General features: G+C 32.9%; 3 protein-coding genes across 6 annotated transcripts; all 3 read left to right on the top strand.

Moving 5' to 3' along the window:
* Positions 1 to 2,622: 2,622 nt before the first annotated feature.
* On the top strand, positions 2,623 to 4,291 carry LOC120198354 (protein translation factor SUI1 homolog 2-like). The gene is made up of 5 exons (XM_039199699.1): positions 2,623 to 2,762; positions 3,409 to 3,485; positions 3,557 to 3,762; positions 3,853 to 3,906; positions 4,027 to 4,291. Exons 2-5 carry the CDS (start codon positions 3,449 to 3,451, stop codon positions 4,069 to 4,071), a joined length of 342 nt encoding a protein of 113 aa, XP_039055630.1. The 5' UTR covers positions 2,623 to 2,762; positions 3,409 to 3,448; the 3' UTR covers positions 4,072 to 4,291.
* Positions 4,292 to 7,107: 2,816 nt separating this feature from the next.
* LOC120198353 (DDRGK domain-containing protein 1) lies at positions 7,108 to 9,975 on the top strand. 3 transcript variants are annotated; one of them, XM_039199696.1, is made up of 9 exons: positions 7,108 to 7,211; positions 7,436 to 7,567; positions 7,643 to 7,754; positions 8,394 to 8,500; positions 8,577 to 8,678; positions 8,790 to 8,951; positions 9,218 to 9,274; positions 9,462 to 9,498; positions 9,617 to 9,975. In XM_039199696.1, exons 2-9 carry the CDS (start codon positions 7,448 to 7,450, stop codon positions 9,820 to 9,822), a joined length of 903 nt encoding a protein of 300 aa, XP_039055627.1. In that variant the 5' UTR covers positions 7,108 to 7,211; positions 7,436 to 7,447; the 3' UTR covers positions 9,823 to 9,975. The 3 variants fall into 3 exon arrangements, with proteins under 3 accessions (XP_039055627.1, XP_039055629.1, XP_039055628.1); XM_039199698.1 differs by having other exon boundaries at positions 7,196 to 7,274; XM_039199697.1 differs by lacking the exon at positions 7,108 to 7,211 and adding an exon at positions 7,220 to 7,313.
* A 1,056-nt stretch (positions 9,976 to 11,031) lies between these two features.
* Positions 11,032 to 12,823, top strand: LOC120198355 (protein translation factor SUI1 homolog 2-like). Of its 2 annotated transcripts, none has more exons than XM_039199701.1 (5): positions 11,032 to 11,284; positions 11,900 to 11,987; positions 12,076 to 12,281; positions 12,388 to 12,441; positions 12,533 to 12,823. In XM_039199701.1, exons 2-5 carry the CDS (start codon positions 11,951 to 11,953, stop codon positions 12,575 to 12,577), a joined length of 342 nt encoding a protein of 113 aa, XP_039055632.1. In that variant the 5' UTR covers positions 11,032 to 11,284; positions 11,900 to 11,950; the 3' UTR covers positions 12,578 to 12,823. The 2 variants fall into 2 exon arrangements, with proteins under 2 accessions (XP_039055632.1, XP_039055631.1); XM_039199700.1 differs by having other exon boundaries at positions 11,038 to 11,284; positions 11,908 to 11,987.
* Positions 12,824 to 14,147: the final 1,324 nt, after the last annotated feature.

The raw sequence follows: 14,147 nt of genomic DNA, 5'->3' as shown, positions 1-14,147 counted from the left end.
CCAATCCAACATACGTTTCCTCTTCCAGGAAATAGCCCTAGGAATATCATCTGAGGATTTTAATGCATATGTCCGCATGCTGGGGAAAGCCTCGAATATCCAAATCTACAAACAATATAATAACAAACATTAGTAATTGTTAAATAATTAATTATAATTTTGAAAACATTATATAGAAATTCTTACCTTAAAGGCCCAAACAAAGCCTGACAAAGTGTATTTCGACCCATCGCCCCGCAAACTTTTGCGGTCATCAAAGGCAGACGACAACTTAGTCCAGGTAGCTTTCCATATATACGAACCCCACAGAAACAGATTCCATGCATTTAGGTCCTCTACCAATAATATTAGCTCCTGAGAAATAGGTTGTCTGGCCTCTCTGCCTAAAAAGCCGGCATACAAAAGTAGTAGAAGGCATACTCGGACAACATTGACGTCATTCATCCTAGTAAAACCATCTTTCTTATTAAACAATTTCTTCATGTCGTCGACGTGTAAGTTCGGCTTCTCTATTGACTCATCAGGAAAAACCCTGGATAACCATGATGGGCGGGTGATATGACGAGTGTACCGGCCTACATCATCGTGTCCGAATCGTAGACCAGTGATTAAGCAGAACTCCTTCCGCCCAAAACAAGTATACGCCGGTGGAAAATGAAACCATATCTCTTCCTCACCACGTTGTATACTGTCGGGTAGATCGCTAGTCATGGTCTGAAGCCACAAATGGGTCAAACTAGCATCTCCACCCGGATGCTGTACTCTCAGCCATGGCCCGAAGCAGGTTTCTTCAAACAATTTTCTTTGTGCAGGTGAAAGCTTCGAAGCAATTGTAGTGGCTAGGCTAACTTTATTCCTTAATGTCAATGAAGCCGAAAAAAATTTCTACAAAAAAACAATAAACATACCAAGTTAGATATACCAAAAATTACACTGTCAAGATATACCAAAAACAAAACAATAAACATAAATAGTAGTTTATTCTTGAAACTAAAATTTGCAACACTGTTTTTATCTTTTGGTTGAAATGAAAATCGCAACGAGATAATGAGAATCGCAACGCGGAAATGACTATCGCAACGAGAGAATCGCAACGCGAAATGACTATCGCGACCAGACAATCGCAACGCGAAATGAAAATCGCAACCGCGAAATAAAAATCGCAACGCGAAATGAAAATCGCAACGCGAAATGAAAATCGCAATACGATTTTGGTTTCGCGTTGCGATTTTTATTTCGCGTTGCGATAGTTATTTCCGCGTTGCGATTTTCATTCTCGAAACTATTCTTCTTTTGCATTACTTCAACCAAAAGACAAAGCAAAGACAAATACTAACTTCACGGGCTAAATAGTTTAGCAGTATTGGCAGCAATCGAATGAATTTAATAAGAAATATAAGTGAAATGGTTAATCTATTATTGAAATTACCAGTAAACTTATCATCAATCTCAATATGAAAAACCTAAAATAATGCAAAAATTTCAAAATAAAAATAAAAAAAACTAACCCTCGGAGGTTGATTTTCCATTTCTGAATGATTGTGAGGGATTTTTGACTGTGAATGGTTGTGAGGGATTTCGCCGGCGATGGGGACGGAAATCTTCGGAGATGGGGACGGATTTCGCCGTAGAGAGTGAGAGATGGAGATGGGACTGAGTGTTGTGTTTTTGGGTTTGAGGTCATGAGTTGCGATTACTGTGGACGGTTCAGTTTCCGATTTATTAAGAAAAAATTCGTGTTTGGAATTTGAAAAAAAATACGCGTTAATACGAATGGCGCTATGTAAATCGCGTTGCGAAAGTCAGAATCGCGTTGCGAAAGTCAGTATCTCGTTGCGATTTTGTATTATCGCATTGCGATAGTAAGTATCGCATTGCGATAGTAAGTATCGCATTGCGATTTTCCCAATTCGCGTTGCGATTTACTTATTCGCATTGCGAATTGGGAAAATCGCAACGACATTGTATACCATCGCAACGCGATTTCTAACTATCGCAACGCGAAATGCAACGCGAATTTGCGATAATGGAGATCGCGTTGCGAATTAGCGATCGCATTGCGATTTTGTTGGTCATTTTGGCAAATCCGGAAAAAGTTGGTTAAAATCGTATATTATATGGGATTTTTGGTCACTGAGGTTATTTTCTCTTACAATTAAGCTATTGTCCTTTAAAAAATACATGGTTTAATTATACTTTAGAACCCTCTCAGTTTTAAAATGAACTTTTGATTTTTATTTTTTTTGGTTTAATTGTACTTTAGAACCCTCTCATTTTTAAAATGAACTTTTAATTTTTAATTTTTTTAGTTTAATTACTTTTTAAGATCCTTCAATTTTATAACTAGTTAAATTAAATCATAACTCCTTCAATTTTTGATATATTCAATTTAAAAGATCCTATTTAACATCTTATTCCCTCATAATTCAATCCTGACTCCGTGTCTCTGTCCCTAATTATTTTAATCAATAATATTATTTGGGTACCATTTTGATAATTTAATATAAAAGGGGTATTATTGTCAGAAATTAGCCTAATTTTAGAGACTAAATAATGTAACTTCGTCCAAGTGCAGGGAGGAAGCGTAAAATTTGACATTCTCTACTTACTAGATCTTTTGCTTATAAATATTTTCTCTTCCCCAAAACTCAGAGAGAGAGAGAGAGAGAAAGAGAGAGCTCAGGCTCCGATCATAGATATTAGTGTTTTTGTTATTTCATAATCAAATTCCTTATTATCCAAAACTCAAATCTTCAGATCAGGTACGTTGTAACCTTAAATTAATTTTAATTTTGTCACAATTGATTATTTGATTGTGTAATTTCTCTATTGTTTTTTTGGATTTATATTTAGGGTTCATGTTGTCTTAAAGGTCTTATCCTGATGTCAATAGACAGAAAAATATTTTCCGTTCCTTTCTTGAACTTATTGTCACTACTGTTGTTGCTACCCTTTGGGTATAATAAAATTATTCAAAAAGTATTGTATTCATTCACAAAAATATGTACTTTCGCTTTCCCTTTAATTAAATTTACAATCTTTATGGGTATAATTTAGCCTTGTTGTTTACTTCCTTTATGTGGGTAAAAATCATTGTTACCCTCTGTAAATTAGATCAAAAAGTTAAGTTTCCCTTTCGCGATGATGCCGAGGTTTGTTCATGGCTTATGCTTGGAGCTACAAAACGCTATGTACGAGTCTGTGTGCTTTATTTTTGTATAGATTTTGGATTTGATCAAGAACACTGAATTTTTTTTCATGAAATTCGTGTTTGTACTTTGATTTTTGTTTTCCTTTTAGCTGAAAATTAATTTCGTACAAATGTCAGTGGTATGATGTGAAGAAAGATCAAACTTATTTAATCTAGTAAAATGAAATCACTGATGGATATTTGGTCCTGCAATGTAGGTCTTGAGTGTTGTTTGGCTCTTTCGATTAACTAAGTTTCATGTCTGATCTCGACGTCCAGATTCCTACCACATTTGGTAAGCATTTCCTAGTCATATTAATTTTTGTTATTGGAAAATCTCACTAGTATGCTATGCCATGTTGCTAGATCCGTTTGCTGATGCAAATGCTGAAGACTCTGGTGCCGGTTCCAAGGAGTATGTGCATATTCGTATTCAGCAGCGGAATGGTAGGAAAAGCCTGACTACGGTCCAAGGATTGAAGAAAGAATTCAGCTATAACAAAATCCTTAAGGACCTCAAGATAGAGTTTTGTTGCAATGGCACTGTTGTCCAGGACCCGGAATTAGGACAGGTCTGTCTTTAACCAAATAAGAAAGCGTTCGACTTTGCTTATTGTCTTTTTTGTTCATTCTTAATTTTACTATACTTGATTTTCCTGTAGGTTATTCAGCTTCAAGGCGATCAAAGGAAGAATGTCTCTACCTTTCTTGTTCAAGTAATTGCCGCTACCCTCTTCTTTAGATATTCTTAAAAGCCTGCTAGAGTACTCAATACAGCAACTGTCTTTGTTTGATTAGTCATGTATCTTCAAGTTGTTAATTACTTTTCTGAACAGGCTGGTATTGTGAAGAAGGATAACATCAAAATCCACGGCTTTTAAGCCTTGCGGCAGCAAGAACTTCCTGTAGTCGTCTACTCTTTTCTATTCCAACATGAAACTCCTACTTGATTAACCAATAGCTATATATATCTACTATTACGATATCTCTTGTTGGTCTGCTACTGATATATGCACCCTGTGCTTCTTATGCTTTTCAACTCTTATGCCTATGTGATGTTGAATGACAGTGTAAACCACCATGTATTTTCTATTTCTCAAATAATTAGTTGTTGCTGTTATCATCTGAAGTTAGAAAATCTTGAAATTTTTAAGATCGGATCGAATCGGCATATGCATATGTGATATCGGACGAGTCTTTAAACCTCTTCTTGTTTTGGTACTTGGTTTTAATATTTATATCATTTGTATGGTGATGATATTGAGAATATAACCACCATTTATATACAGTGAACTGTTTAAATTACAGCTGTAAACAAATGATTAGATATTTTTAAATCATTGGAAATTACCCTACCTATATGAATATGAATATAACAATCTTGATGTTACCTGACATAGAAAAAAGGAAAAAAGAAGTCGTTGAAGAGGCAGCCTTCGGTAAATTAGATAGGGACTGATGAATTCTTGATGTTACCTGACCCTGCCAATTATTTTTTGTTGGATTATGAAAAAAAGCAGTAGTATATGACTATCATGTAGACATTGATGTCATGTGAGCTGCTCCCTCTTTTTTCTGCTATGCACGCTTGGTGTAATGGTGGTCCTAAGGAACAGGAATCTTCTGTCCCTTTGTGTGTCCCTCTTTGTGTCCCACCAGTAATGTTTTTACACGTGTATTTTTATTATTCATGGCAACACTCATAATCTTCCACAAAAATAATACTTTCCTCTTTTACTCCTTCCACAATCCACTCTACTGTTGTTTTGGAAACAGAGTAAAAGACATGTTATACGTGCTGCTGTCAATTATCAAGATTCAGAAGTGGGAGTATGCATATTTTCTATCTGCATCCATAAGAAATCAATAATCTTCTTCCGCACACACAAGGGAACGGGCCAATGACAATTGTACAAGGAATGTTCTTCCAAAAACTCCTAAGCATTGTCTAACTAATAACCACCAACCATATCCAAATAACAGGTTCATTTCATGAGATGAACACGAATCAGAAGTTTATTTCATGGTTAAATCAAATTAACATATTATCCTTCAAAGAGAAAACAAACACTTAATTCATAAACATAATTTATGTGGGACTGGAAAATAGTGGCCATTAAGATGAGTCTGTTAAGCAAAACCAAAACAAACTGCACAACCTTTTGTATGCTAACAGTTATCCCTAAATAAGAGTTGTTTAGTTATATGAACATAGTGAAATCAACAGATTAAGTTGACAGAAACTTACCACCATAAGAAGATAAATTTGTTTCACAGTATCTTCAAGCATAACAGTAGAGTAGATTGTAGTAGATGAAGTAAAAAAGGAAAGTATATTTTTAGAAGATTACACGTGTTGCCGTGAAAAATATAAATACACGTGTAAAAATATTACTGGTGGGACACAAAGAGGGACACACAAAGGGCGTAGAAGATTTCTATTCGGTCCTAAGTAGGTCGCTAAATGAGATGAGACAAATCATGAGCTACTCGAATTTATTCGACCAAAGTTTTAGTGAATATTTGAATAAAATGGATTCAACCTCAATTCAAATTTTTAATAAACCGAAATAAACTATTTGATATCCGACTAGAAAAATTCAAGAGTAACTAAAAGAAGTCAATATATTAAATTGTTAATTTTAAAATTAAATTATTAATGATATTAATGTTTATACGTTATTGTTTTTTAGAATGTAATATAATATTTTTATGTATTTTAAAGTTCATATTTGAGTTTGAACTGAGCTCGAGTTTGAGTATGAGCTTCAATTGAGCTAAGTGAGAATATTTTGAATTCAAATTTTTTTGAGTTTAAGTCAAGCTATAATTTTTTATTTTGAGTACAAGTCAAGCTTCAATTTTTTATTTTTAGTACAAGTCAAAGTTGATAATTTTAAGCTCGTGAACTTTTGAGTCGAGCTCAAGTTTAAACTTTTCAAGATGAATCGAGTTCAACAATACTTAAATTCGACTCAACTCAATTACAACCCTAATCATAAATTTCGATGAATTTATTAGTGCTGTGATAGGGTAATTTTTTTTTTACAGAAAGTGAGTTCTAATTAAAAACCCTCCATAATCAACAAGTCGAATCAAGTTCAATAATCCATTTTTTATTTATTTTTGTTAATTAACACTGACATTTTCAACTTTCTTTTTAAAAGCAACTACATGACTGTAATTTCGTTTAAAAAAATTAAAGATATTATTCACAATTATTTTATATATAAAATATAAAAAAATTAGGTACGAGGGAAGAATTTGTGGCTTTTGTCTATCTCATTCTTACATTTTAATAACTTTTATATATAAATATAAAATGACATTCTCGTATAACAGAGAAAATAAATAATTATCATAATCGTGAATATCATATAACATGTAAAGTATTTCAAGATCTTGACCTTAAAAAAATTGTGGCATCCTCTTTGATCATACAAATTTATTAAACTGCACAATGTTCTAGTGTCTTAATTATCTAATACATTTCATTTAAATTTGATATTAAGTTTATTAATAAAATTTTGACATATTTTATAGGATTGATCAGTCGATCAGTTTATCACAGGAAGAAAATTTGAAAATTATCAAACTAATTTTCAGATTTTTTAAATCAAAATAGACTGAATTTTTTTAAAAAAATTGACAAGATCAATTAATAAAATTTACAACACGTTCAGTCAGAAAATTAATCAAATAAATTTTAAATTGATTTTTATATATTATAAAACAAATAAAAATTTTATAAAGGACGTATTAATTTATTGTTATTGTCATATATTATATATAATAATTAGTATATATATATATACAAAATTATTTTATTTTTAAAATAATAAAAATTTAATTTGATCACTATTTGCTCGTTCGTGCTCGAAATTACTCCTTCAGTTAAAATTGTCAAACCCCCAACGATTTCGCAATCCTTTACATACCTCTTCCTTTATAGCAACTGTTAAAAATCTGACATTTATCGAAGGCGTTTCCTTGGATTCTTAAAAATTGCCATAAGCCCGAGGTATCTAAATCTACATCGAAAATTCACTCTCTGTACCTTTCTAAGCATCTGAACAAGGAATTGGTACCACTAATCGACCTTTTTTTTGTTCTTTTCAATTTTGTTAAATTATAAAATTATGACTAATATTTTGACCTATTTCTTCTCTTTGTTAGGGTTTTATATTTCTTATCATTCGATTCTATTCCTATTTATTTTGATTATTAATTCGTTTCTATTGGCAGTTTTTCGAAGAAATGGAGGAGATGTTGGCTTTGGTTATTTCATTGTTTCTCCTTCTAGCGTTAGTTCCTTTATACCTATGGAAACGCCGTCAGGATACGCAGTCAACCGATTTACATGTTGAAGAACGGCAGGTATTTTTAAAGTTGTTTTAAAAGTTTTAATCTTCCCGAAAAAAATGGGTTTTTATTGGTTGGTATGGGTTATAGGCTCCAAGAAGGGAAAACGTAGTACGCCATGGGGCTACTGGCGGGCGTAGTAGGATGCGGAGGAGACCAGCTGCCGGAGGAGCTAGCACGTCATCAGCTGCAACTGCTGAAGGTTTGAGGATTAGATAGAATTGTGAAGTTTGAATTATTGTTGTGAATTTGACAAATTTATTGATCGCTGACAAAATGGGACTTTCCTGCCATAGTTGTGAATTCTGTGTGTGAAATAAGTATAGGAGAAAATATGACTATATAAATTGATGGTATGTTATTATCTCTGCCAATGAGAGAGATATTTTTTTGAATTAGTAAAGTGGTTTGAGAGGTGAAACGATGGTATGTTTTATCTGTTTGATACCTTCAAAATTGAGAAGGTTTAAGGTTGTGTGAGTGAATATAGGGAGTGCTATTTGTGGACTAACAACATATCGAGGAATGACATATCTTTGATGTTATAGTGATTTCTTGTGAGGAGCGAGAGAAGGGTTTTTTTTTTGTGAACATGAACAAAGCTTTATTTTGTTGATGATTTTTTTTGTGAACATGAACAAAGCTTTATTTTGTTGATGAGTCGTTGAGATAGATTATGTAAGCCCTTCTTAATGAGCCTGGGATCTTTCCGGAAAGGTGTCAAAGGATGCAACCAAATGACACATTTAGGATAGTCTAGTTCCCCACCTGAAATGCTCTTTCCTCTTCTTGGGGTTTGTGGCACTGGTTTAAGCATTTGTCTATTGAATTGTCAATGCAGAAACTACTGATGGAAGTGAGGGAGAAGAAGAAGGAGATGGACATCATGAGGCTAGAGCATCAAAGAAAAAGGAAAAGAAAAGGCAAGAAAGGGAAGAACAACGAAGGGTATATCATAATCATCTTATTATTTACTTATCTATTTTGGTTTCTGTTCACTAATTTGATATGATTTTTTATCAAGGCTGAAGAGGCTGCTCGCGAGTCAAGGCAGACTAAACAGGATCGGTATTCTGAAATGCGGAGGAGGAAGGACGAGGAGCGTGAGGCTGAGGAACGTAGGCTGGTCTGTTGTTTTCCTTCATATTTGTGGCAATTAATTATATATACATAATCCAAGCACATAACCTCTTATATATCATTTCCTGGTTCAAGGCATCTGCTATGGCTTATGCAGGAAGAAGAAGCTAAAGCCCGAAAGGCCAAGGAGGAAGAAGCTGCTGCCTTGGAGTTTGAAAAGTGGAAAGGAGCATTTTCTGTTGATGCTGAAGGAACCACAGAGAACGAGTTGCAAGATGGAAGTCAGGACTTGCTTTCTAATTTTGTGGAATACATTAAGGTACGAGCCCTGTATTTATAAATGATAATTACACAAATTTTCTTAGGCTATTCTTTTCAGTCTTCTAAATCTCTTCCTTCCGTAGCCTTTCCATTGACAAGTAAATTACATATCAAATGTGTATATCTGAAAGCACTCTTACATGGAAACATAATAAACATTTTTTGAAGTACACGAGCTGCGTAATAATCAAATAAGCATTAATCTGCTTAAGGCTTCAGAATGTAGATTATTTGTTTTTAATGTGTTTGTAAATGGTCTTGCAGAATCATAAATGTATTCCTTTGGAAGATCTTGCTGCAGAATTCAAATTGAGAACCCAGGTCGATATGGCAATGAAACATGTTCTAATTTCACTTTATCCATATTTGTTTGCTAGTATAGAATGAATCAAGCAAACACTTTGCATGCCATATTAAAGGAACCCGTCAACTGAAAGTGTATTGCCTCTTGTTTTTCGATCCTATCCCTGTTTTGCTTCTAACGTTGTACAACATTTATTTGATGCAGGAATGTATTAATAGGATCGCTTCCCTTGAAAGTATGGGTATGTAACTATTATCTGTTTGGGGAACTGACTTTAGGAAATGAAAATTCCAACCCATGTGCTTGTCTTCCAGAGCTTAATGATTTATGTGTCAACCCTATATTTGCTGTGTGTGCAGGGCGACTTTCAGGTGTCATGGACGATAGAGGGAAGTATATATACATCTCGATGGACGAGATGCAGGCTGTAGCCGACTATATCAAGCGTCAAGGAAGGGTTAGCATCTCACATTTAGCAAGCAAATCGAACCAGTTCATCGATTTAGGGCCGAAAGTTCAGTTTATAGAGGAGATCAGCGCAGCAGAGGAAATCAACGTTGCTTGATTCAGCTGTATCTCCGTAATATGTAGGACAAGTTCAGTGAGGAGAAATATAGCAATGGCATCATGAAAGGTGCCAAATTGAAGGATTTCTGTTTTTTTTTATAACTTTTTTACATGTTTAATGGATGAAGTCTTGTTGTGTTTCTTTTTGAAATCTTGTTCTCAGAAGTCATGCGATATCCACTTATAAAAAACGGTTAGATCTAACGATCAATTCTGTTCGAAAAGATGAATTAGTGAAATTTATAATTTTAAATCGAAACATAATTCAAATCGTATTAATCCATGAACATCTTTATTTTTTATCTTTTACTAAAAAGAAATTATGTTTTTTTTAACAAATCTTTGAATGCCAATCTTAATCCAAAAACATCGAACCTGATTCTATGTCCGAATCTTACAAAAAAGACAACTGGTCATGCCTAAAATTCCCGGTTTTAACTTTTTATATAAACTACACTTATGTTCACTGAACTTTTAAGAAAAGTTCATTTTAGTCACTAAATTTTAATTCACTTTTTATTTCTATCATTGATGTTAGATGCCCTTAAAACTTTTGACGTGACATGTTAACCCTAAAAAAACTAAGATTTTTTTTAAAAAGGATAGTCGTGCTTCTCCCTTCATCGTTACTTTTATGGTTGTTTGATGATTTTTCAGTCGAAAAGATTACCTTACTACTCATCTTTTTTTTCCCTCACTTCAAACTTATCAAAAAATAAAAAATAATATCATTAAATCTCAATCAAAATTAAAAACTATTTTTTATTGATCAATCACCATCAATTATCGAATCTAGTTAAAATCAAATTATGTCAATATTATAATCAAATGAAGTCTTCTTACTATTAGAATCGTTCGACAATTTATTCGTTCAATTAAAACTGCTAATGTCAAATGAATAATTTTTCTTTTTCTAAAAATTTATTTTTATTATTGCTTATTATTTGTTATTGTTGGTTGTGAATGTCAATAATAATAAAATGACATGAAAATGATAACGAAGATAGAAATAACAACTATCAAATTGGAAGAATGACTGTTAATGACAATAACTGTAATGAAAGTGAATTAAAATTTAATAATTATAATATAATTGCTAAAAGTTCAATGATTAAAGTAAAATCAGCTTAAAAATTCAACGACCATCGATATAGTTTCCCTAACGTTTTCTTTTTCCCTAACCTTCAGACTTTGAACTCCCTGCCCCCTTAACACCACACGTCTCGCGTTTCACCATAACTTGCGTAAGACCTCCGAAATTTCCAAAAGAAAAAAGAAAAAAATTTCTTTTAATTAGTAAATTATTTCCTAGGCCTTTCCTTTCTATATCCTTTCCTAAACGAAAAAAAAAAAAATTAAACCCCAGCTCCGACGTAGCATACCGTTAAATTATTCTTTTTATTCCCTTTCAATAACCCAAATTTCGATTCTCCAGAAAATCCCTAAAATCCTTGGATCAGGTAAGTTTTCCCTTAAAGCTTCTGCAAATGTTCCTTTAAATGTTTTTGCGGGTTAAAGATAAATCTTTTAATTGTCCGTTTCTTGATAAAACACTTTTGTGATCGTGGGTTTTGCCTATATAGTCAATAGTTATTTTAGTTTGTTTAATTGGTATATGAGGTCTTAATGTTTACTTTAAATTAGACAGGAATCTGTTTTGCCTGAAGAAAGGAAGCAAATTTATGATTGTAGGTTTCCTTGTTTTTTATTTGCTAGGAAATTTGTTGTTCATTCTCGTTTTTTATTAGATTAGTTTGAAAATATTAATATAAAGTTTTGATTATTTCCTTATTTGGTTTCTTTTGTAATCATTTTTAATGGCTTGATAATGTGCTGCTTGAATTAATTTAATGATTTTTGGAATGAAATTGTAGCTAATAATTTAAGATTTGTTTCCATAAGCGGACTGAGTCTTGGTTCGAACTTGTTTAAGGGCATCTGTCTTCGATTTAGCGATTGAGGGATCACACATTGTTTATGTCAACAAGTTTGAATGTTGTTGTGATTGAATATTGCTTGCTTCTGTTTGGTGATATGTGATATGAAGTCAAATTTTGATGTGGGAATTGCTTTACTTCTGTAGGTCCGAGCTTGTGGTTGTTAGGCCTCGTTGATCAACAAGTTTCATGTCTGATACCGACGTCCAGATTCCTAGTGCCTTTGGTATGTTTGCATCATAACTTGAATATGCTATTTTTTTCAGTGGTCGATAATCTGTGGGTTTAACTTTTTTTTATGTTTGTTGTGGCAGATCCCTTTGCTGATGCAAATGCTGAGGACTCGGGTGCGGTCGCAAAGGACTACGTGCATATTCGTATTCAGCAGCGGAATGGTCGGAAAAGCCTGACAACTGTCCAGGGGTTGAAGAAAGAATTCAGCTACAACAAGATACTCAGAGACCTCAAGAAGGAATTTTGCTGCAATGGCACTGTGGTCCAGGACCCTGAATTAGGCCAGGTGTGTGTGTGTATAACTATCACCCTTTTAAGCTATCATTAACATCGATATCCATTGTTGGCCAATGAACGATTTCATTACGTTTTATATTTCTATTTATGGTCAGGTTATTCAACTTCAAGGTGACCAGCGTAAGAACGCCTCCACCTTCCTTGTTCAGGTAATTGTTATTTGCTTCATGGAATATCTAGACTCCTTAGGTAATGCCGTGTGGAGTTTAAGTTCCCGACCCTCATCGTTTTCCTTACCAGGCCGGCATTGTGAAGAAGGAAAACATCAAAATCCATGGTTTCTAAGTTGCAGATGCTCGAAGTTTCCAGCTAAGGTTGCTCATCTCTTGTCGAAACTGGGAATACTACTTGATTTGGGATAATATCTATTAGTGTTATATCAACTTTATGTTGCTTTGATTACATCGTATATGCATATCGTATTTCGTGTGCTTTCCAGATCACCGGATTCTGTAATATTGGATGATTATGAACTCTGTGGAAGTTTGTTGCTCTATGATTCAGAGTTAAAACAAGTGCTCTTTTAGTCATTACGTATACCATCTTCTGCATTTTAGTTTGTAGCTATTCATTATTCAGCTTTCAGGGACATTATGGGGCTATTCTATCCTTTGAAAAGGGCAAAATTTTCATCAGATTCTTTCTTTTAAAATAAACTCTATTTTGGGACCTACCCTTGTAGATTGGTCCCCAAAGTTATTTATTAAATAATATTATAAATGTTAACATTAATAAACACATTATAATTAAAATAATTATTATAAATGTTAAAATTATAAGTTAACATTTAAGTTCATTAATTGAATCTATTTTTGGACCTACCCTTGCTTGATAAATTTGTCTTGGACAAAGATTTTCTCACATTGTTTAAACTTGAATTTGATTTAAATGATAAAAGTATTTTAAATTTAATTATAGAAACATGAGTATTTATATAAAAATATTATTTTAATATTATATAGTACATGAATAGTTAAATAGATAGTCGGGTTGAATTTGTCGGACCAAATACTAGCTTTTACCTGATTTATTTTTTAAATTGAACTACAATCCAATACCCACTCATAAATAAATTAACTCAAATCATATTTAATCTATTGACTTAATAGTTTTCAAGGTCCTCAAACGTTTTTAAAAATCAATTAAATTCTTTTATTATATTATCATTCATGTGTGGACTGTCTCGTCGAAATTTTAGATAATCATATTATCACAATGGATCATTATGTCTCCACAATAACGATTAATGTCGTTTTTCATTGACCAAATGATCATATTAATTAATTTTATGAGTTTAAAGATTTAATTAGATGAAAAAAGTTCAGGGCTTAAGTTGATTATTTTCAAAAAGAAAATAAAAATGGAAGGACTCACGAACTATTAAACCAAAAATAATTGAACTTTGTAACCGTAAGTGCTCCTCAAATTACCTATAAGGACTGATTTTCTGTCCTTATAAATGAATAACTAAACTAAATTAACCCAAATCAGATTTAAAATATTTGAATTTGAAACCGTAGTGTCAGTGACTTTGCATTTCTGCCCTCATTAATGAATTTGCTTTATCTTCACCTATGAACGAATGGCTCAATTCCCAATCAATGGATCTCTTACAATTAGCAATTGCTCATATAGTGGCTACAAGACAACAGCCACTTGTCATACCATTTTGGTAATTTGAAATTTATATTATTTAAAAAAAACGAACAATTTCCCATGAAAAATCAAAGATATTTTATAACAAAGTAGAAATCAAATTCACAAAATGATAAATGACGTACCAAAAGTTAATAGCTTATTGATGATAAAATATCACCAAAAAGCTCTTCAACTTGAATGACATCTAAGAGGTAGT

This window comes from Hibiscus syriacus, unplaced genomic scaffold (genome assembly GCF_006381635.1).
Source record: "Hibiscus syriacus cultivar Baekdansim isolate YM2019G1 unplaced genomic scaffold, ASM638163v2 tig00117056_pilon, whole genome shotgun sequence".
NCBI lineage: Eukaryota > Viridiplantae > Streptophyta > Magnoliopsida > Malvales > Malvaceae > Hibiscus > Hibiscus syriacus.
Note: the sequence above shows the minus strand (reverse complement) of the source record. Positions and strands in the feature narration are given on the sequence as shown.